Below are 22292 nucleotides of genomic sequence, written 5' to 3'. Positions count from 1 at the left end.
AAACCATGTTGCTTCCTCAGGACAGCTCCTCTTGTCACTACAACCTCCTTAAATCCCAAGGCAGGAACAGCAGCTACCTGTTGAATTGGAATGCGATTTGGGTTTGGGAATGCGATTTGGGTGCTCGATTTGGGTTTAGGAATGCGATTCACTCGAATTCCAACTCATGCCAAGCTTAAGTTTTGATGTGGTGATGTTTGTTTTCGATCACATTGATTCGATTTATTTCAACTAATTCCATATATATCTTAATTGGATTTTATTTGGGTTAAATAGATACCTACATAATTAGTGAGGCTCAGTTTCAAATAGGATTTACCATTCTTTTATTGAATGATAATGATAACAAATGTTTTTTAATACATATTTACTATCATCAAGTCTGATTAAAATTGGTTTAGGTGTTCCTTAATCGGGTTTGTGTATAAAATTAAATACTCATTTGATTGTTAGTGATAGTCATATTTTTATTTTATTCGATTGGAATAATAAGAAGATACTAGGATAATGAATATAAAATTATTTGTTATTTCATCCTTCTATTAGTATATGTCTACATTTAATCTTATTACTATGAATAATTTAAGATGAGATATATCAAATAAATATAAATATATCTATCTTATAGATATAGGATATATTATTATTTCAAGGCATGAAACTTATTATTATTATTATCATCATCATTTACTTAATGTTAAAGGACAGCAAGAAGGCATCATTTAAAATACTTAAATTGCAGGAAATTAGTCTACAGAGAAGCAGAGGGAACTAAAACTAAATATTCATCTTCCATTGTACTCATAACATTATACTTCACATTTAATTTTCTCTGATCCATAGACAAAATATAAAAATATTAGATTAGTTGTACCATACTATGTGAAGATCAAACTCCTATCATCATACATGTTTTCACCTACAAATAAATTGTAGAACTTTGTGGCTTCTCAATGTGTTTTTAGAACAATTCCTACTTCCATATATATAGGTCACACTGTTTCTTGTCAAAGGCAGCTCATTCCTGAAGTCTGAATGTGTCCACTATATCAACCACTTTATCGATGATATCATCGACTCCTTCATCTTCTCTCCATTCTACAATTTACAGTAATTTTTACGTCAATAACTACATGTAATGCTCACTTCCCTTCAACCTCCCACATCAATCCATTTTCAATTTCATTTTCGGATAATAATACTATAAAAGCTAATCACTTGATAATATATGTTATATACAAATCTGATCGAAAGAGAATCTTATTATAATTAATTAGTATATCATTTAATAACCAAAATATAAAATTTAACATATTCTCTTCTTCAATTCCCACCAATATCTTATAAGCTATTGATAAAATTATAAAATAAATAACTATTAAAAATTCTAGTGTTTTTTTTCTTTCTTGCCTCATGTATCTATCTACCGTTGTTATATAATGTTACAATTATCATACTTATGACACCCAAACTAATGCAATCAACATGATATTAATGCAATCAACATGATACTAATGCAATCAGCATGATTCTTAATTTGCATGATACTAATGCAATCAACATGATTCTCAATATCTTATTATTTATGCTGATATTGAGGTCAACCTAATCTTATTATGATTTAATCTTTATTAATATCTTTAGATATATCAAAATTATTAAACTACTAATTATTAAAAACCTAATTTTTTCTCTACTTCATATATATATATATATATATATATATAATAATAATAATAATAATAATAATAATAATAATAATAATAATAATAATAATAATAATACTAGACCATTGTTTTGTCCATCAAAATCATGGATACTATGAGCATGGGAAACCTATGCCTTTGGTAAGTGGACCTAAAGATGCATAGATGTTGACATTGGAGTGCTAATGTCAATGTGTTCAATCCTTCAATTCTCTCAATCAAAATCAAAATGTGAAATTGGAGTGCTAATTGAATGTGTTCCATCCTCCACTTCTCAATCAAAACCATTGGAGTGCCTTTGGGATGATGGAGGGACACTGACACCAACAAAAGTGACTGATGACCACTTTGGAGAGAGAACCACACAAACACACACATCCCTCTCACCAACACATGACGAGTGATGTGGTTTGATGCGTACTACCCACAAAACCTAATGTGAGTTCCAATAGCAAATAGTTGATTGGTACCTTAATTTTTGTCCCTTGTTGAAGGGATACAAAGACATTGTTTTGCTATGACAGTGTTACAACTGATGAGAAGTACTTTTTGATAATGATAATTTTTATATTTTATAAAAATATAATTTTCTCCGAGAATCCATTGGTGGGACAAACACCTGAAAGGAAGGGGATAAAAAGAAGAATATAAGAAAAATTACTATTTATTATTATTTTAAATATCATTGGAAAACTTTAGATAACTGAACAAAGATATTATTTCATTTTTATTTTTTAAAATGCAGACGGTTCTATTTAGTAAATCTAATTGCTCAAATGTTTTAATTTCCGATTTTTTGATTAATTCTATTTTTTAAACCTTAAATTGAAGGCGTGAAAAAAAAGGTAATCCAAGAAGGATTTGCTCTCTCTCTCTCTGTGTGCCTGCAAATGCATTAACGAGGATTAAAGAGTTGCTGGCCAACCGATGAGACAGAGATAAGAGCATAAGAGAGAGAGAGAGAGAGAGAGAGAGAATATATATATATATATATAAATAAAAATATATAAGAAAATCTTTATCTATATCCGATGATTACGGCAGCCGTCCTTGGATCCGACAGGCCGACTCGGCAACCCCAGACAAGGTGACCTGCCGAGTCTTCTCCTGGATACACCCTGACGCGTGTCAGTCACCCCGCCCCTTACTGCGCCCGTTTGACGTGACCACTCGAGTCAACCTACCGCACCTGCCCCCGACCCCACAATCCTCTCTCTCTCTCTCTCTCTCTCCTCCGCACTTACCGTTCTACCCTCTCCTCCTCTTTCCATTATCTCTAAAACCTCCACCCTTTTACTGGCCGCACCACATGCTCTTCCTTGTCTTTTGGGGTGGCCGATGGGGAGTCTCGGGAGGAGCCCATCCGGGCTGGACCTCACCATTGGTGTTCCTGGTTCGAGCTCTTCTTCTTCTTCTTCTTCCCCAGTTTGGTCTGGTAGGCTCTCCTTCTGTTCATCTCTCTCCTCCGTAGCCGTGGATTCTGCATCTTCCACTGTCTTTTCATCTTCTTTCTTGGATGTCTTGGGTCCATATATAGCAGCGGGTGGTGGTGGTGGCAGCATGAGGGACTTGGACATAAACCAGCCAGCTTATGGCGGAGAGGAGGATTACCCCATGGGAAGCGTCGACGAAGAGGAAGAGGAGGGCGGGACTCCCAGGCCCAAGAAGCTCCGGCTCTCCAAGGAGCAGTCTAGGCTACTGGAAGAGAGCTTTACGCAGCATCACACCTTGAACCCTGTGAGTCATCCTCCAAAACCCTCCTCCAACTCTCTGCAGGTCAAAGCATTGTAATAAATGCGCATTTGTTTTGTTGGTATTTGATGGGTGTGAAGTACTGACGTTGTAAATGAACGAAACGGCAGAAGCAGAAGGAAGCGTTGGCGATGAAGCTGGAACTGAGGCCGCGCCAAGTGGAGGTGTGGTTTCAGAACCGCAGGGCCAGGTGAGCGATGATTAATGCTCCTCCTCGTCTTTCCTTTCTTCTCCTTCACCGCCCACGGCGTCCTCGTCGCTGTTGCTTTGACTTGGGAGTTAATGATCTCATTTAAGGCTCGTGTTTACTTGGTCACGTTGAGGAAGGTGAGATATCGCTCGGGCAGCGAGGACACGACAAATGGGGAGAAGTAGATAAGAGATCGTTAGATGCTGTGGTTGTGGCATTACCCGCTTGCAGGCTTTGCCTCGAAAGACCATGACGTAGAGCACTACTTGCGTTGTGGTGCAGGACGAAGCTGAAGCACACGGAGATGGAGTGCGAGTTCCTGAAGCGGTGCTTCGGGTCGTTGACGCAGGAGAACCGCCGGCTGCAGCGGGAGGTGGAGGAGCTGCGGGCGCTGCGGGTGGCCCCGCCCACCGTGCTCTCCCCCCACACCCGCCAGCCGCTGCCGGCCTCGTCCTTGACCATGTGCCCCCGGTGCGAGCGGGTGACCGCGGCGCCGCACCTCGCGCCGTCGTCGGCAGGGCGCCACCCATTCCACCGTCCCGCCACCCTGCCTTTCGCCGGAATCGCGGATGGCTGACCGAGATCGTGTGGGATAAGCTTTGTACAAGAGAGACGCACAGGTGTTTTTCCCTCTCAACACCTCTTCGTTGCTCTGTTTGTTATGTCTAAGGTTCATGGAACATCAAAGACTTCCTGCAAATGTGTTCTACTAGTCACTCTCTTCATCTCCATTTCAAAGTGCTATCCCGGAAGCCATTATGCAAGAATGAGTTGGCTGCTACAAGAACACATCCTGGAATGCAGCCTTTTCAGTGACAAGATGGGAGTAATATTGGTTGGAGCAGCTTGTGGTACATATGGTCCTTGCGATCACCCTTGCCATCAGCTTCTGTGGAAATCGTATCATTGTGGCACTTAAACGGACCTCATTCACAACCAACTCTTCTTTGGCTTTGAGAATCATCCATCACCCAACTAAATTCTCTGTTGCTTTGTGTGTGTAGTGTCTGTCATAGCATGGGTATGAATAGTCAACATGAGCTCATATGGTCAATTTTGGCAAGGGTTACGTTGACTGTGTATTATTTGTATATTGTCGGATGCGGATTCAATTGCATACAATCCAAAGTCCAATAATTTATCGGGTACGTGAGACCTCCACGGTTGCGGGTCGTTAAAACGATGTCGGACACAGATGACGAGAAGAGCACCCACGAACACCCCATCCATCTCGATCGCGAACGGACGACGCGGAGGAGGAGATCGAAGCATAGAAGAAAGAGGGTTTGCCGATGGGGTTCTTGATGACGACCATCATCTTCGTCGTGGTGGGCGTCGTCGCTTCCGTCTTGGCCCGTCTCTGCTGCAACCGCGGTCCCTCCACCAATCTGTATGTCGTCAACTTCTGTTCTTCCTCCTTTATTCTCGTGGTTTGATTGGCGTTTGGCACCGGATTCTGGATCTATTTCGTTATCCATGTGTTTATGTGATGCGAATCTGATGCTCGATTTAGGGTCTTTCACGATCCCCGATTGCGTCAATTAGAATCTGTTGCTTGAAGTTTCATTTGCGACGTCTCTGATATGATTCGTATGGACGAAGTCTTTCTTTCTTTTGATCTGATTTTATCTGCGTACATTACCCTTCCCAGACTTCGCATTCCTCCTTTTCAGTATCAAAACCTTTTTTTAGAATTCTACGAATTGATTTTGTTGCAAAAAAGTTTGTATTTTTCATAGTATTGGTTGATTTAGCGGATCTTATATGATTGTGAGCAGGTTTGGGCATCGATTGTAGTCATACAACCGCATTAATGGTTAAAAACTGTATGTTTACGAGTTGATAATCCTTGGTATTGCAGGAAAAGTTCCAGTTGTCATTTGTTCAAAATTTTGCTGATATTTTTCACTTAGCCGAGTTGTCTTGAATTCATCTGTGGTATCGCAAAGGATACTTACAAACTGGATGATATTCAAGTTAATATTCTAATTAGGAGTGCAATAGCGTGTTGAGTTTTCCGTTTAAAAGAAGTACATCAATTTGATGAATTTTGAACTGACCACAATCCTGAAGGGGCATTCTATCATCAATTGGATGCTGCATATTTGATTAATGATAGAATATAATCAACGAGACTTTTTCTTTTATATCATGAGAGACGTGTGTACAGTAGTTGGGTTCCCAAAGACAAATAGATAAATTCTACGAGAGGATTACTATATAAATACATATTCTAAAATGTAATCAACTAATAATGTTGAAATCAAATAAATAATTAACATATTCTAACATATAAAATAATTCATGATTGAAATCATCTTTACCAAAGTATATATTCAACATGCTGCTAATGATAAAAAGATCATGAAGAGTTAACTAAATCGAAAAATATAAAATATGTCCATGTCAATTATATAGTAATTATGAATTAGAAATCAAACAAGATTGCTGCACATAAGAAGATCAAGTCAACAAAGATAGAATAATTATAAGACAAGCTTATGAACAAAAGATGAACAAGGAATCTAGAACAATCATCTGAGATAACAAAAGGAAAGGAGGAATGATTCTTATCTTTTTTTTAGAGGAAAATGTACATCATTCTCATATTCATCTTTATCTTTCTCCTATCTGATCAACCCCCATTGACAAAATATGGGAGATTGAAGGTAAGACTCTCCCAAAGAAAATAATTAATTAATAATTTTGAATTAATTATTTACATTCTTAATTTGTCAGAAATAAAGATCAATCATTAGTTATTTTTTAATTGATTGCTAATAAAGAAAATTAATTAATGATATAAGACGAAATCCTAATGTAACAATTCTTATTTTGGAAAAGGGTGAAAAAAAATCTTGTTGATTACATGGAACATCATAATTAACTGGTAATACATATGATTCATTTCTTTCCCCCGTCATCCTGTTTTCAGGATGTAATTGACAATAGTTACTCTTTAGGTTTGGAACATGGATCACAACTGAGTTAGGTCTTCTAGCCTCATGGATTCCCATCTAAAATGAAATGTTGAACTTCTTGTCTTGTAGCAGTGGGTCAAATACTTGTGGAACATTTTACTGCAAGCCTTTATTACCCTGCTAATAGTTTGATTGGGGAAGATTTTTGGCGAGATAAATTTAATTGATCTTGAATGCATATGATATGAATGTTGTTTTGTTCAATTTGATTATCAAAATCTCATTCTTTGAATCGAGCTGCCCGGAAAATAATAATGATGTAAACATATTAAGTTATTTCCTTTAAAGTTCAAGGTAAAAGTTGAGTGGAACAAGGACTTTATAGAATGTACTTGAAGCAACGTCATTGTTTGGATTTGCACCACTTGATATGAACGGGCTGGTATCTGATGTCTGAGGTACAAATGGTAGATAGATTAGCGTCATCTTGCAATATAGATAATAGCTGATTTTTAACATGATAAAAGAGTAGATGTAGAATGGGCATGAGTACGAGTAGATAATAAATGGACAGGCTTCTCTGTCCTTCTTTCCAATAGATAATCTCAAACAAAAATTCACCACGAAATAAAATGCTGTTGCTGCATAGCAATAAGAACATTGGTTCCAGTTATTTGACTTGGTGCTACGAATTTTTATAAATATTAGAAAATTACATAATAGCACTATTGCTTCTCGTCCTTCATTCACCATCTCAGCCATGTTCTTTTCTCAATGAATACAGTTAAGACTGAACAGAAATGATTTTTAGACTTCAGAGAAACCAAAGCAGCTGCTTATGTTTTCTAAAATTAAGCTATCAATATGATTGATAACGACCATCAGATCACTTCTGCCTAAAAATCTAATTGAACTCCGGAAATCTCCTTATCTCTGCCCAGTGGCTTTTGGGTGTTGGTACAATGCTATAAATAAGCTCGAATATGCTACCTTATCATTTACCCTATTGTCACGAACGGTCGGCACGCACCCGCAGCAATTTCGTTCAACAAACCATTCGTCGCTTTCGTTTACATGTACATATGCTTAACAACATGTTTTACCTTAGTTTTGTATTCTTTTGCTGGTAAAAATATAAGTTCAAACATGTTGCAGCGTTACAGTGCGATCGCTCATTGCATCGAGTAAAACAGCCTAAAATGGCTTCGTTTTCGCATGCCACGGGCTGTTTTCTGCATCCTGCTACCGTGCGCAAAACATTAGCCATCTCAGCACCCTAGAACCACCCGGGTGGCACCATGGGGGATGGGGCTTCGGTATAGTGTCAGGCGTTGAACAATCTTCACAAGTTCGTACGTTTTCTTGATGGGAACTTGCCTTCGCGCCCGGCACCCGATGAGCAGCTGTTTGTGGACTTGCAGCTATTCGTTCAACCCTCTAAAGTCTTTGTTTTCCTCTTTCCTCTGTTTTCTCTCTTGCACGCAAGGTGCTCGCTGAATTGCTTGTAAAGCTTCCCTCTTCGTGAGACGTCGGGACTTGTCCATCGCTCGTTCTTCGAACTAATCAATTTTCTCTTTTATAGGTCCTTCGGGACTTGAGTGAGGTTGCAAATTGGCTGACCTTTGCGGGCGCATATCGCAAGGGCGCGTCAAGACTTAGGCAATCCCAACTAAGTCTGAGAAATTGGTGCAAGGGTGCTTCATGACTTAGGCAACGCAAGCTAAGTTCGTGTCTTGGCCGCAATGGTGCCTCATGACTTAGGCAATTCCAGCTAAGTCCATGACATTGTAGTATCAGAGCGGGTAAGCAATTCGAGCAAGTAGCGAAGAACTTCGCAATTTCGCCATGGCAAAGCATCGTGGCGAATCAAGCAAGACGGGGCAAGCTGGACCTTTGCACCAAGTAGCCGCAGGTGGGCTGCAAGTGCAAACTCGCTCTCTTGTCGTTGGAGCCGCTTTGGAGGATCGTGGCAGTGAATATGATGAGCGAGAAATTGGCTACTCTCCGCGAGCGGAGGAGGCGTAATCTGGAGCGCCAACCGGGAAGAAGATCCATAAGGAGAGACTTACAGCGGCGGAAACCCGCTTAGATGTTCTTGAAGCGAGCTTGGAGGAACTCTACCAAGGCCAGCGAAGGCTTCTTGGGGGTAGAGAGCTCGCAAGAAGAAGCTGAATATTGAATCGACAAGGTTGAGACCCTAGTCGATCGACTATCGGACGACACCAAAGGCTCCATGCAACATCTGCAGGAAGTCGTGACAAAACTCACTTCCAGGGTGACCATGCTCACAATGCGGGAGGAAGCAACACCCGCGTTGTGCCACCATAAAACTTGAGGGCACCCGAGCTGCATTGTTATGGAGGTGCTCGAGATGCTAGAGAGCTCGAGAATTTCCTGTTCGACATGGAACAATACTTTTGAGCTACGAGGCCTGATTCTGAAGAAACCAAAGTTTCGATAGAAACCATGTATTTGAATGGGGATGCAACACTTTGGTGGCGAACCCGTTGGGAGGAGATCCAACAAGGTCGGTGTCGGGTGGACACATGGGAGGACTTAAAGCGAGAGTTGAGAACTCAGTTTCTACTCGAGAACACAGAGTTCGTTGCAAGGAGGAAGTTGAGACAACTCCGCCAAAGTACTTCCATCCGAGACTACGTGAAGCAATTTTCTGCGCTAATGATGGATATGCAGGACATGTCCGAGAAGGATAAGCTATTCAGCTTCCTCGATGGTTTAAAGTCATGGGCTCAACAAGAACTGCATCGAAGGAATATCTCCGATGTGATTGGGGCAATTGCTGTTGCAGAAAGGCTCACCGACTTTGTTTCCTCTAAGGACCTGGGAAAAAGGAAACCGTCTTCAGGAAATCGCCCTCCAAAATATTCTCGAGGGAAGGAGCCCAAAGGCGAACAAAGGAAGAAAAGTTCCCACAAAGGGCCAAGCTCAAAAGGCAAGGCCTCGAAACCTGGTGGATGCTTCTTGTGCAGAGGGCTGCACATGGTGAGGGAGTGCCCACAGAAACAGGCACTCAATGCTTTAACAGCTTCCATCCATCCCCCCAAATCAGACAAGGGCAAAGTCGTCGCCCTTAGTTCAAGCAGTTCAAAATCTAGCAGCAATGATGAGGAGTCGCAGGGTCCCCGAATGGGAGCAATGCGTTTGTTAAATGCATTGCAGGGTCAAGTGGGAGAGAACATAAAGGCAAAGCCATTGAAAGCAGGGAGTAGTGGGCTGATGTACATGGACATTATGCTCAATGGCCAAACAACCCGTACAATGGTGGACATGGGAGCTACCCATAACTTTATTGCCAATTGAGAAGTAAAGCGACTTGGGCTGATCTTGGAGAAGAACCCAAGTCGAATGAAGGCGATGAACTCGGAGGCCAAGCGAATCTCCGGGTTGGCAAAGGGAGTTCCCATCAAGATCGAAACGTGAAGCGGGAATACTAACATGATGGCGGTGCCACTGGACGACTTCCAAGTGATTCTTGGAATGGAATTCATGCACGCAGCGAAGTTGGTGCCAATGCCATTCCTAAACTCCCTATGTATGATGGGAGGTGACGACCCCTGTGTGGTTCTTGTCTCTCGGAGGGGAACCGGGGAACCCCAACAAATATCAGTATTACAACTAAAGAGAGGGGTACGAAAAGGCGAATTAACATTTGTGGCTGCTATGAAGCTAAAGCCACTCGACGAGAAGTTCATTCATGATCCTACTATGGTGGCTAACGTGCTGAAGGAGTTCACAGACATGCCACCCGAGTTGCCGAAGACTACTACCACGCAGAGGCGTGGATCATCATATCTCGCTGGAGCCATGAGTGAAGCCTCCAGCGAGACCACCATACTGCATGCCCCCTCATGAGTTGGCAGAACTCAGAAAGCAGTTAGATGAACTGCTAAGCGGTGGTCTCATTCGCAGTTCTAAAGCACCATTCGGAGCTCCAGTTCCCTTCCAAAAGAAACAAGATTGGAGCCTCCGACTATGCGTCGATTATCGAGCCCTCAATAAAGTGACGATGAAGAACAAGTACCCACTCCCACTCATTGTGGACTTGTTCGACCAATTGGGCAAGGCCATGTATTTCTCCAAACTCGACCTCCGATCGGGGTACTAGCAGGTGCGCATTGTTGAAGGCGATGAAGCGAAGACTACCTGCGTGACCAGGTATGGAGTGTTTGAGTTCTTGGTGATGCCTTTCGGCTTAACCAACGCTCCGACCACGTTCTACACTCTTATGAACCAATTATTCAAAGAGTATTTAGATAAGTTTGTGATCGTCTACTTGGACGATATTGTCGTCTATAACCAAACGCTCGAGGAGTATATCGAGCACCTTCGGACAATTTTCAAGGTTCTTAGGGAGAACACTTTGTTCGTAAAGAGGGAGAAGTGCTACTTTACTCAAACGAAAATCTTGTTTTTGGGGCATCGAATCGGTGATGTCTCCATTTGGATGGACCAATCAAAGGTGCAAGCTGTTGCAGAATGGTGAACTCTAAAGAAGGTGCCAGAGTTGAGATCCTTCCTTGGTTTCGTCAACTACTACCGACGCTTCATTACGGGGTATTGGAAGCGTGAAACTCCACTAACGGAGTTACTGAAGAATAAGCAGCCTTGGAGGTGGTTTGACAAATGTGAAGCTACATTCCTAGATTTAAAGGCTGCTGTGTTGGAAAAACTGGTGCTCAAATTGCTGGACTATGGGGAGCCATTCGAAGTCCATACAGATGCTTCAGACTTTGCTATTAGGGGAGTACTCATGCAGGAGGGTCATCCGGTGGCCTACGAGAGCCGCAAGCTCAACGAGACCGAGCGGCGGTATCTGGTGCACGAGAAGGAGATGACAGCGGTGGTCCACTATCTACGAGTTTGGCGGCACTACCTTCTTGGATCGCGATTTGTGCTGAGGACAGACAACATCGCTTTGAGCTATTTCCAAACTCAGAAGAAACTCTCCCCAAAGCAAGCACGATGGCAGGACTTCCTGATTGAGTTTAATATGATAATGGAGTACAAGCTTGGAAAAGCAAATGTCGTGGCCGATGCATTGAGTCGAAAGGTGGAGCGAGTGAACGCCATACAGTTGGAGGGCAGAGGCCAAGCAAGTCAGTTGCACTCCAACTTCCTTTCAAAGATCATGGATGGATTGTATAGTGATCCTCAGGTAGTAACCCTGATGTAGCTCATCAAAGAAGGCAAGACACGATGATTTTGGGTCCAGGAGGGACTCGTTTACACAAAAGGGAATAGGGTTTATGTTCCTCGAGTGGACAATTTGAGGCGTGAACTCTTAAGAGAGTGTCACGATTCCCTTTGGGCTGGACATCCGGGCATTCATAGGACTGTGGCTCTCGTGGAGAGGGCCTTTTACTGGCCGAAGATGGGGACTGATGTGGAGGAATATGTTCGAACGTGCCTCATTTGCCAACAAGACAAGGTGGAGCAGCGAAAGCCGGTGGGGCTTTTGGAGCCGTTGCCCGTACCAGAAAGGCCGTGGGAGAGCATTTCCTTGGATTTTATATCAAGCTTGCCGATAGTAGGGGGACCGAGATCGATACTTGTAGTGGTCGATCGATTTTCAAAGTTTGCAACTTTCATTACTACGCCCCTACACTGTTCAGCAGAGGAGGCGGCCAAGCTGATGATGAAGAATGTGGTGAAGTATTAGGGAGTCCCGCACAATATCATCAGTGATCGAGACGCTCGGTTCCTGGGACGATTCTGGACCGAGCTATTCAAATTGTTGGGGTCCAAGTTATACTTCTCCACAAACCTCCACCCCCAGACGGATGGCCAAACCGAAAGGATAAACTCGCTCTTGGAGCAATATCTTCGGCACTACGTGAGTGTCAACCAACGAGATTAGGTGAAGCTGTTGGACATAGCCCAATTCTCCTACAATTTGCAACGGAGCTCTACGTCCAACAAGAGCTCCTTCGAGATCATCACAGGATAACAACCGTCAACCCCTCACACCTTGGATATTGGATATACTGGGAGTAGTCCGTCAGCATATCACTTTGCAAAAGAATGGTACATGTTGGTGAACAAATGCGCCGTGGCTGGTGAGTCAGCACGGCCAGGTCCACGGGTCGATGTCGGGAGCCCACAATCGGTCGAAGGGGTCGTCGAGGTTGATCGCACCTGCGGGTTAGGATGCCGCGTCTGTCTGAGGAGGGCGCCTCTCGGTTTGGATTCCTGGTGTCGTCTTCGGGAGGACGTCTCTCGGTCGGGGTGGTTGCACTTCCGGGGATGACCGCACTCCTGCACAGAAGGACCTCATCGGGTGGTTCTCGACTTTGGCCCCTCGACGATTAAGCTAGTGATGGTTCTTTCTCTTCTCTTTTTTTTTGCCTGCCTTGGCCAGATGCCAGTCAGGGGTTTTTATACTACTGCTCGAGGGTCGGTCGTACGCGGGTTTGCGCAGCAGTCGATCCTCGAGGGGCGAGGCGGTACCTTCGTGCGGCCGCCATCCCGGAACGCATGGAACGGTGCCATACGGTGCCGTCTCGAGCTTTTCGGGATGGGATGTACCGAGGAGTGCCTTTGTACGGATCCTGGCTCGATGCGTGGGAGTACTCCTCTTGCTAACCTGGCGATGGCGTGGCTGGGGCTGGTTGTGACGTGGCTGGGGCCCAAAATATGCCTTATCAGTACCGAAATGCAGATATTGCATAGGCTTACTTAGAGAAGGCAGCCAAAAAGATAAAGAAGTTGGCAGACTTTGGAAGGCGACCGCACGAGTTCAAAGTCGGCGATTTGGTGTTGGTAAAGTTCCAACCAACATCACTCCAATTCTTTAGGAACAAAGTACACAAAGGATTGGTGCGCAAGTATGAAGGACCCTTCCCAATTATTAGTAAGGTGGGCAATGTCTCCTACAAGTTACAGCTACCGGCGTGGCTCATAATTCATAATCTTTTTCACTCCAGCAAGTTGAAGGCCTACCACTCAGATCCGCAAGATGCTTCCCGAAGTGTTCCAACTCGGCTACCCCCACCAGAGCCTCTTACGAGAAGCGAGTTGAAACCATTTTAGCGGATCGCAAGATAAAGCTACCCAATGGAGCCGAGCTGATCGAGTACTTGGTGAAGTGGCGAAAGCTTCCCTGAACCGAAGCCAGTTGGGAGCCCGAATATGCCTCTCGACATGAAGAAGCAGTCATCAACAACTACCAACAAGCGTCAACGAGGGCATCGACAGTTTAAGTGGGGGAGAATGTCACGAACGGTCGGCGTGCACCCACAGCAACTTCGTTCAACGAATCGTTCTGTCACGAACGGTCATCGCGCGCCCACAACAACTCTGTTCAACGAACCGTTCGTCATTTGTGTTTACATGTATAGCTGCATGGCAGCATGTTTTGGCTTGGTTTTATGTCCGTTTGCTTGTAAAAATATAAGTTCGAACAAGTTGCAGCGCTACAGTGCGACCGCTCACCGAACCGAGCAAAACAGCCCCAAATCAGCCCAAAACAACTTCGTTTTCGCGTGCCACGGGCTGTTTTCTGCAGCCCGCTACTGCACGCGAAACGTCAGCCATCTCGGCACCCCGGAACCACCCGGGTGGCACCATGGGGGATGGGGCTTCGGTATAGTGTTGGGCATTGAACAATCTTTCGCAAGTTCGAACGTTACCTTGACGGGAACTTGTTGTCGCACCCGGCACCTGGTGAGCAGCTGTTTGTGGACTTGCAGTTATTCGTTCAACCTTTTAAAGTCCTTGTTTTCCTCATCTCCCTCTTTTCTCTTATGCACGCAAGGTGCTCGCTGAATTGCTTGTGAAGCTTCCCCTTTTCGCGAGACGTCGGGACTTGTTCGTCGCTCGTTCTTCGAACTAATCAACTTTCTCTTTTGCAAGTCCTTCGGGACCTGCGAGAGGTTGCAAGTGGGCTGATCTTTACGGACGAATATCGCAACGGCGAGGCACGACTTAGGCAACGAAAGCTAAGTTCCCGTCTTTGCCGCAATGGTGCCTCATGACTTAGGCAATTCCAGCTAAGTCCGTGACATTGTGGTATCAGAGCGGGCAATAAATTCAAGCAAGCAGCAAAGGAACTTCGCATTTTCGCCATGGCAAAGCACCGTGGCGAATCAAGCAAGATGGGGCAAACCGGACCCTTGCCCCAAGTAGCCGTAGGTGAGCTGCAAGTACATACTCGCTCTCATGTCGTTGGAACCACTCAAGTGGAGCAAGGCAGCGAACATGACGAGCGAGAAGTTGGCTAGTCTCCACGAGCGGAGGAGGCGCAATCGAGAGCGCCAACCGGGAGGAAGAGCCATAAGGAGAGACTCACAGCGGTGGAAACCCGCTTGGATGTTCTTGAAGCGAGCTTGGAGGAACTCTACCATGGACAACAAAGACTTGTTGGGGTAGAGAGCTCACAAGAAGAAGCGAAGTCCCGGATCGACAAGGTTGAGGCCCTAGTCGACCGATTGTCAGATGACACTAAAGACTCCGTGCTACACCAGTAGGAAGTCGTGGCGGAACTCACTTCCAGGGTGACCATGCTCACGAGGGCATTGAATGCGGGAGGAAGCAACACCCACGTTGTACCGGCATAAAACTTGAGAGCACCCGAGCGCATTGTTATGGAGGTGCCCGAGATGCCAAAGAGCTCGAGAATTTCCTGTTCGACATAGAACAATACTTTCGAGCGACGAGGCCTGATTCTGAAGAAACCAAAGTTTCTATAGCTACCATGTATCTGAACGGAGATGCAAAACTTTGGTGGCGAACCCGTTGGGAGATCCAACAAGGTCGGTGTCGAGTTGACACATTATCACGGACTTAGCTGGAAGGCGACGAAGCGAAGACTACGTGTGTGACCAGGTATGGACGTTTGAGTTCTTGGTGATGCCTTTCGGCTTAACCAACACTCCGGCCACGTTCTACACTCTTATGAACCAGCTATTCAAAGAGTATTTGGATAAGTTCGTGGTCGTCTACTTGGACGATATCGTCGTCTACAGTCAAACGCTCGAGGAGCATGTCAAGCAACTTCGGACAATTTTCAAGGTTCTCAGGGAGAACACTTTGTTCGTGAAAAGGAAGAAATGCTACTTTGCTAAGACAGAGATCTTATTCTTGGGGCATCGAATCGGTGATGACTCCATTCAGATGGACAGATCGAATGTGCAAGTGGTTGCGGAATGGCGAACCCCAAAGAAGGTGCCAGAGTTGAGATCCTTCCTTGGTTTCGTCAACTACTATCGACGCTTCATAGCGGGGTATTCGAAGTGTGCAACTCCACTGACGGAGTTACTGAAGAAGGAGCAGCCTTGGAGGTGATATGATAAATATGAAATTGCATTCTAAGATCTGAAGGTTGCTGTGTTGGAAGAACCAGTGCTCAAATTGCTGGACTATAGGGAGCCCTTCGAAGTCCATACTGATGCTTCAGACTTCACTATTGGGGGAGTACTCATGCAGGAGGGTCATCCGGTGGCCTACGAGAGCCGCAAACTCAACGAGACCGAGCGGCGATATCCGGTGCATGAGAAGGAGATGACAGCGGTGATCCACTGTCTACGAGTTTGACGACACTACCTTCTTGGATCGCGATTTGTGTTAAGGATAGACAACATCGCTTTGAGCTATTTCCAAACTCAGAAGAAACTTTCCCCAAAGCAAGCACGATGACAGGACTTCCTGGCTGAGTTTGATATGGCAATGGAGTATAAGCCCGGAAAGGCAAATGTCGTGGCCGTTGCATTGAGTTGGAAAGTGGAGCACGTGAATGACGTACAATTGGAGGGCAGAGGCCAAGCAAGTCAGTTGCACTCCAACTTCCTTTCCAGGATCAGGGATGGTCTGTACAGTGATCCCCAGGCAGTAACCCTGATGTAGCTCATTAAAGAAGGCAAGGAACGACGGTTTTGGGTCTAGGAGGGACTCGTTTACACCAAAGAGAATAGGGTTTATGTTCCTCGAGTGGACAATCTGAGGCGTGAACTCTTAAGAGAGTGTCACGATTCCCTTTGGGCAGGACACCCAAGCATTAACAGAACCTTGGCTCTCGTGGAGAGGGCCTTCTATTGGCCGAAGATGGGGACTAATGTGGAGGAATATGTTCGAACGTGCCTCACTTGCCAACAAGACAAGGTGGAGCAGCGGAAGCCGGTGGGACTTTTGGAGCCGTTGCCCATACCAAAAAGGCCGTGGGAGAGCATTTCCTTGGACTTCATTGCTGGTCGATCGATACTCGTGGTGGTCGATCGATTTTCAAAGTATGCAACTTTCATTGCTGCTCCCCTACACTGTTCAGCAGAGGAGGCGGCCAAGTTGATGATGAAGGATGTGGTGAAGTATTGGGAAGTCCCGCACAATATCATCAGTAATCGAGACGCTCAGTGCTTGGGAAGATTCTGGACCGAGCTATTCAAATTATTGGGGTCGAAGTTATACTTCTCCATAAGCCTCCACCCTTAGACGGATGACTAGACCGAAAGGATAAACTCGCTCCTAGAGCAATATCTTCGGCACTACATGAGTGCCAACCAACGAGATTGGGTGAAGTTATTGGACATTGCCCAATTCTCCTACAACTTGCAGCGGAGCTCTGCGTCCAACAAGAGCCCCTTCGAGATCATTACAAGGCAACAACTATCAACTCCTCACACCATGGTAATCGGGTATACTGGGAGTAGTCCGTCAGCCTACCACTTCGCAAAGGAGTGGCACCGAAATGCAGATATTATGCGGGTTTACTTGGAGAAGGCGGCAAAAAGAATGAAGAAGTGGGCCGACTTGAGAAGGCGACTGCAAGAGTTCAAGGTCGGTGATTTAGTGTTGGTTAAGCTCCAACCAGCATCACTCCAATTCTTTAGGAACAAAGTATACAAAGGATTGATACACAAATATGAAGGGCCCTTCCTAATTATCAACAGGGTGCGCAACGTCTCATACAAGTTGCAGCTGCCGGCGTGGTTCAAAATTCACAATGTTCTTCACACCAGCAACTTAAAAGCCTACCACTTGGACCCAAAAGATGCTTCCCGAAGTGTTCCAACTCGACTACCCCCCACTAGAGCCTCCTACCAGAAGCGAGTTAAAACCATTTTAGTGGACCGCAAGATAAAGCTACCCACTAGAGCTGAGCAGACCGAGTACTTGGTGAAGTGGCAAAAGCTTCTTCGAATTGAAGCCAGTTGGGAGCCCGAAGATGCCCTAGAACATGAAGAAGCAATCATCAACAATTACCAACAAGCGTCGACGAGGGCGTCGACAGTTTGAGTGGGGGAGAATGTCACGAACGGTCGTCGCGTGCCCGCAATAATTCTGTTCAACGAGTCGTTCGTCGTTTGTGTTTACATGTACAGCTACGTGACAGCATGTTTTGGCTTGGTTTTATGTCCGTTTGCTTGTAAAAATGTAAGTTCGAACAAGTTGCAGCGCTACAGTGTGACCGCTCACCGAACCGAGCAAAACATCCCAAAACAGCTCCATTTTCGCGTGCCATGGGCTGTTTTCTGTAGCTCGCTGCTGCATGCAAAACGTCAGCCATCTCAGCACCCTGGAACCACCCGGGTGGCACCATGGGGGATGAGGCTTCGGTATAGTGTCGGGCGTTGAATAATCTTTCACAAGTTCGCACGTTACCTTGATGGGAACTTGTTGTCGCGTTCGACACCCGGTGAGCAGCTGTTTGTGGACTTGCAGCTATTCGTTCAACCTTCTAAAGTCCTTGTTTTCCTCCTCTCCCTCTTTTCTCTTGTGTACGCAAGGTGCTCGCTGAATTGCTTGTAAAGCTTCCCCTTTTCGTGAGACGTTGGGACTTGTCCGTCGCTCGTTCTTCGAACTAATCAACTTTCTCTTTTACAGGTCCTTCGGGACCTGCGAGAGGTTGCAAGTGGGCTGATCTTTGCGGACGCATATCGTAAGGGCGAGGCGCAACTTAGGCAACGCAAGCTAAGTTCGCGTCTTTGCCGCAAGGGTACCTCACGACTTAGACAATTTCAGCTAAGTTCGTGACAGTTCATTGCTTTTGTTTACATGTACAGATGCTTGGCAGCATGTTTTGCCTTGATTTTGTTTTCTTTTGCTTCTAAAAATGTACGTTCGAACAGGTTGCATCGCTACAGTGCGACCGCTCACCGCACCGAACAAAACAGCCTAAAATGGCTCCGTTTTCGCGTGCCACGGGCTGTTTTTTGCAGCCCGCTGCCGCGCGCGAAACGTTAGCCATCTCAGCACCCTGGAACCACCCGGGTGGCACCATGGGGGATGGGGCTTTGGTATAGTGTCGGGCGTTGAACAATCTTCACAAGTTCGCTCGTTTTCTTGACGGGAACTTGCCTTCGCGCCCGGCACCCGGTGAGCAGTTGTTTGTGGACTTGCAGCTGTTCGTTCAACCCGCTAAAGTCATTGTTTTCCTCCTTTCTCTATTTTCTCTCTTGCACGCAAGGTGCTCGCTGAATTGCTTGTAAAGCTTCCCTCTTCACGAGACGTCGGGACTTGTACGTCGCTCGTTCTTTGAACTAATCAACTTTCTCTTTTACAGGTCCTTTGAGACTTGAGTGAGGTTGCAAATTGGCTGACCTTTGCGGACGCATATCGCAAGTGTGCGTTAAGACTTAGGCAATCCCAGCTAAGTCCGAGAAGTTGGCGCAAGAGTGCTTCGCGACTTAGGCAACGCAAGCTAAGTTCGTGTCTTGGCCACAAGGGTGCCTCACGACGTAGGAAATTCTAGCTAAGTCCGTGACACTATGGTAGTAGGAATTGTAGCAATGGGGCCTTGAAATGCAATTCTGATGTTCATAAATTCTCTTGCTATGATACTAAGCTATGGAATTAAACACTTTATAACTGCCAGTCTAACACTGGATGGTAGATTGTGATATACACTAAGGTAGGGTGATACTAGCATGATAGCTGATGGTTTATTTTATTAACATAATAATTAGCAGTTTCATCTCAAACGTTTGTTATTGTTGGTTATCGTATGGGTTAGTGAAAATGTTAAATGATTCCGACAAATTGGCTGTGCAGGTTTCATTTGACATTGATAATCACGGCGACAGTCTGCTGTTGGATGATGTAAGTTCTCACCTTTCTTGCTATCGCTTTCTCAGCATGCATCGTTCTATTTTATGGCATTCTTCTAATTCATGACAATCACTGGCATTTTCTAATTTTATTTTGCTTCAATCTATATAAAATGGGGTATTTTATTTCTATGTCATTTATACTATACATTAGTCTCTTTAACCTTTGGTTGCATGAGAGAAATCATCAAGATTGCTTTGACTGATATCATAAGAACTTGACAAATGTACAGGAAAGAAATCTTTCCTTAAGGGAGGTGGACTATTTGTTTGGAAAAAAACAGATATGCTGAAATTAGAAAGTTCTAATGAGTTTGTCTGTTTCCTAGGAATGGACTCCATCAAATTTGTCTACAGGAAACATGGATATTTTGGGATCTGACAATATCAAAATAAATTGAATCACTAAAAAAAGGGTCCAAAAGCCAATCATATAGTTTATTCTAACTGTGAAACGTAGTCTCAAGTCTCAACATAAATTTCTGCTTTCTGAAAATTAAGGTTAATGGCTAAGAGTTTTTTTTACATTTTACCTTTTTTCTTTTTGAAATATGGGCTACCACTTGGGTTTGTTTAGTTTTTGTGTGTGGTAACTAGTAAGCATGTAAAAGATAATTAATTACACAGGGGATTTAGGAGATTATCTGTTAATATTATGAGCATTTGATAGCCTCTTGGGTGAATTGCAAGTCTATTCTGGACTTATTTGTCCAGACTGTAGGGTTGCATCTGGAACTTACAAAGCTACTTCCTTAGACAATTTTTTTTCTTCTTTCGCTTCATATGTGGACAACTTTTAAACACAGAATAAGTATAACAAGGACTATGGTACTATTCCTCGCTATAACACGACAAACATTTCAAATTTACACCAAAATTTTCATTCTTTCCTAACTTGATATGGTATGTAAGAAATGTTTTACAGATACAACACTTTCGATTGTTTATTTTTGTGACTACTGATTTGGATGTAAAATCTGGAACCTTTTGCATATATCTAGACCTCCTTTGAACCATATCTGGCTTGTCCTCAGGCCAATTCCTTTGCTTTCTCTGAGTTTCTCACTGATGTGTTCTTTGTAATTTGTTGTCACCTATTTCTTCTCCCAAAGTTGTTTTGAATCATTAAAAATTTTATTTTGGTGGAAAGTGTATTCAAGAACCCAACATTTATGATTGTTGAATATGAATATTACAGGGAACTTGTACATGTGACAGTGGCACCTCTGTTTTTGTTGGCCGCTGCCTCTTAGATGCTTCACTGGACCTCAGCTTTCTAGTTGATCTATGAAATTTGCTTTAAATAATAGTTTACACAAATATTTATCATATTAAACAGAATCTAAGTATCATAACTGGACAAATAAAATATTCAATCAATTCTATGAGAACCTCAAAATTATCTTAATTGACAATGAGAACCAATTGAAAAAATCATAATAAAAATAGGAAATTCAATTCCAACAGCCAGATGACTTTATCTGACTGAATCTGAAGAGTAATTGCCTTAATCTTAGAACTTGAGTGAATCAAATTGATGCTAAGCTGACTATAGGTTGCAACAGGGACAAATGCCCAAAATTTTTGTTAGGAACTCAACTTTTGAGAACTAGGATGTAGCATCAAGTGTCATGGAGGATCATGATTACAGGGAATACATGCTGACAAAGACAAACGGTTGTTGAATTTGGTAATGGGCCAGTAGAAGGTGATAACATGGGATGTACATACCTTGAAACCTCACTTAAGAGATGAGCTTTAACTCTTTTTGCTCCTTTTTAGTAATCATTCCTAGAAAATTTTTTATGCTTAGCAAAGGTGTATATCAGATTTGCCTCATTCATACTTAGTGGCACAACGGGAAGTTTAGTTTGCCTAATTGGGGAAATATTATCTCTCTCATTACTTCAGCAGGTGAAACTTAAAATATTATTTTTGTTAGTTTCATCTATGCTTAAGCTTTTCTTCCCCTGTTAGGTGGGCAATCGTCTATCTTGCACAGCTGAAGCCTCTGATTGTTCCAATTCTCAGCGAAGGAGAGTGAGATGCATGGCAAAGAATAACTTGGATCATGTGTTATGATCTAACAAAGTATATGTTTCATGTTGCTTGCAGTACAACTGAACAGTTTGTTGTAAGGGTTCATCTTTTTAATCTCTGAACTAGGATCAAAAACTGATATGTATCCTTATGGTTCTTGATGCTGTGCTTCATTTAGTTGATTCATGTGATCTTTACTTGAGGGCATTGGTCCCAAGTAGTTAATTGGTCAATTTGTTGTTTCTCAACCACATTGGTGTACGATAAGAAGGAGAACAAGTGTAAATTTATCATACATTCATTTACTTAATAATATTTTTGTCATTCTACGTTTGCATTCTGTTAGCTCAAGTTTATGGTTTTTGATTGAATTTGTGACAAGCATATGTAGTTTTGTCTGTAACACACTACACTTGTGATTATGGAAATGTTTAATTGATAATTGTCTATCTTTATCTCTTAACAGCACTACTTTTTGCTAGTGAGTGCTGAAAGGTTTTCAATTGGACTAATTTAAACTTATTTGGTCTCAGATTCTTTTGGAATAATTGTTTATTACTTTTATGGAATCATTCTACTATCTAATATAAAAAGGTAAAGGATGCTGTTGATGACCCCTAGCATG

At 43.6% G+C, this 22292-nt stretch overlaps 2 protein-coding genes across 4 annotated transcripts; both read left to right on the top strand.

The window, feature by feature from the left end:
• The first annotated feature begins 3044 nt into the window (after positions 1 to 3044).
• On the top strand, positions 3045 to 4651 carry LOC135583542 (homeobox-leucine zipper protein HOX3-like). Of its 3 annotated transcripts, none has more exons than XM_065103791.1 (4): positions 3045 to 3156; positions 3247 to 3488; positions 3569 to 3648; positions 3931 to 4651. In XM_065103791.1, the coding sequence occupies exons 1-4, from the start codon at positions 3045 to 3047 to the stop codon at positions 4223 to 4225; spliced, it is 729 nt and encodes a 242-aa protein (XP_064959863.1). In that variant the 3' UTR covers positions 4226 to 4651. The 3 variants fall into 3 exon arrangements, with proteins under 3 accessions (XP_064959863.1, XP_064959864.1, XP_064959865.1); XM_065103792.1 differs by having other exon boundaries at positions 3045 to 3141; positions 3247 to 3443; positions 3931 to 4636; XM_065103793.1 differs by having other exon boundaries at positions 3049 to 3141; positions 3244 to 3443; positions 3931 to 4634.
• A 189-nt stretch (positions 4652 to 4840) lies between these two features.
• LOC135609003 (V-type proton ATPase subunit e1) lies at positions 4841 to 21826 on the top strand. Its single transcript, XM_065102095.1, has 3 exons — positions 4841 to 5038; positions 19572 to 19619; positions 21605 to 21826. The coding sequence occupies exons 1-3, from the start codon at positions 4941 to 4943 to the stop codon at positions 21669 to 21671; spliced, it is 213 nt and encodes a 70-aa protein (XP_064958167.1). The 5' UTR covers positions 4841 to 4940; the 3' UTR covers positions 21672 to 21826.
• The last annotated feature ends 466 nt before the right edge of the window (positions 21827 to 22292 follow it).

Source organism: Musa acuminata, chromosome BXJ2-4 (genome assembly GCF_036884655.1).
Source record: "Musa acuminata AAA Group cultivar baxijiao chromosome BXJ2-4, Cavendish_Baxijiao_AAA, whole genome shotgun sequence".
Lineage (NCBI taxonomy): Eukaryota > Viridiplantae > Streptophyta > Magnoliopsida > Zingiberales > Musaceae > Musa > Musa acuminata.
This window is presented reverse-complemented; position numbering and strand designations above follow the sequence as displayed.

Excerpts from the sequence above, each read along its gene's own strand:
- LOC135609003 (XM_065102095.1), top strand. The coding sequence starts at position 4,941 with ATGGGGTTCTTGATGACGACCATCATCTTCGTCGTGGTGGGCGTCGTC. Across the intron at positions 5,039-19,571 it reads CGCGGTCCCTCCACCAATCT|GTTTCATTTGACATTGATAA; the intron begins GTATGTCGTCAA and ends TTGGCTGTGCAG. Across the intron at positions 19,620-21,604 it reads ACAGTCTGCTGTTGGATGAT|GTGGGCAATCGTCTATCTTG; the intron begins GTAAGTTCTCAC and ends TTCCCCTGTTAG.
- LOC135583542 (XM_065103791.1), top strand. The coding sequence starts at position 3,045 with ATGGGGAGTCTCGGGAGGAGCCCATCCGGGCTGGACCTCACCATTGGT. Across the intron at positions 3,157-3,246 it reads GTCTGGTAGGCTCTCCTTCT|CGGGTGGTGGTGGTGGCAGC; the intron begins GTTCATCTCTCT and ends CATATATAGCAG. Across the intron at positions 3,649-3,930 it reads TTTCAGAACCGCAGGGCCAG|GACGAAGCTGAAGCACACGG; the intron begins GTGAGCGATGAT and ends GTTGTGGTGCAG.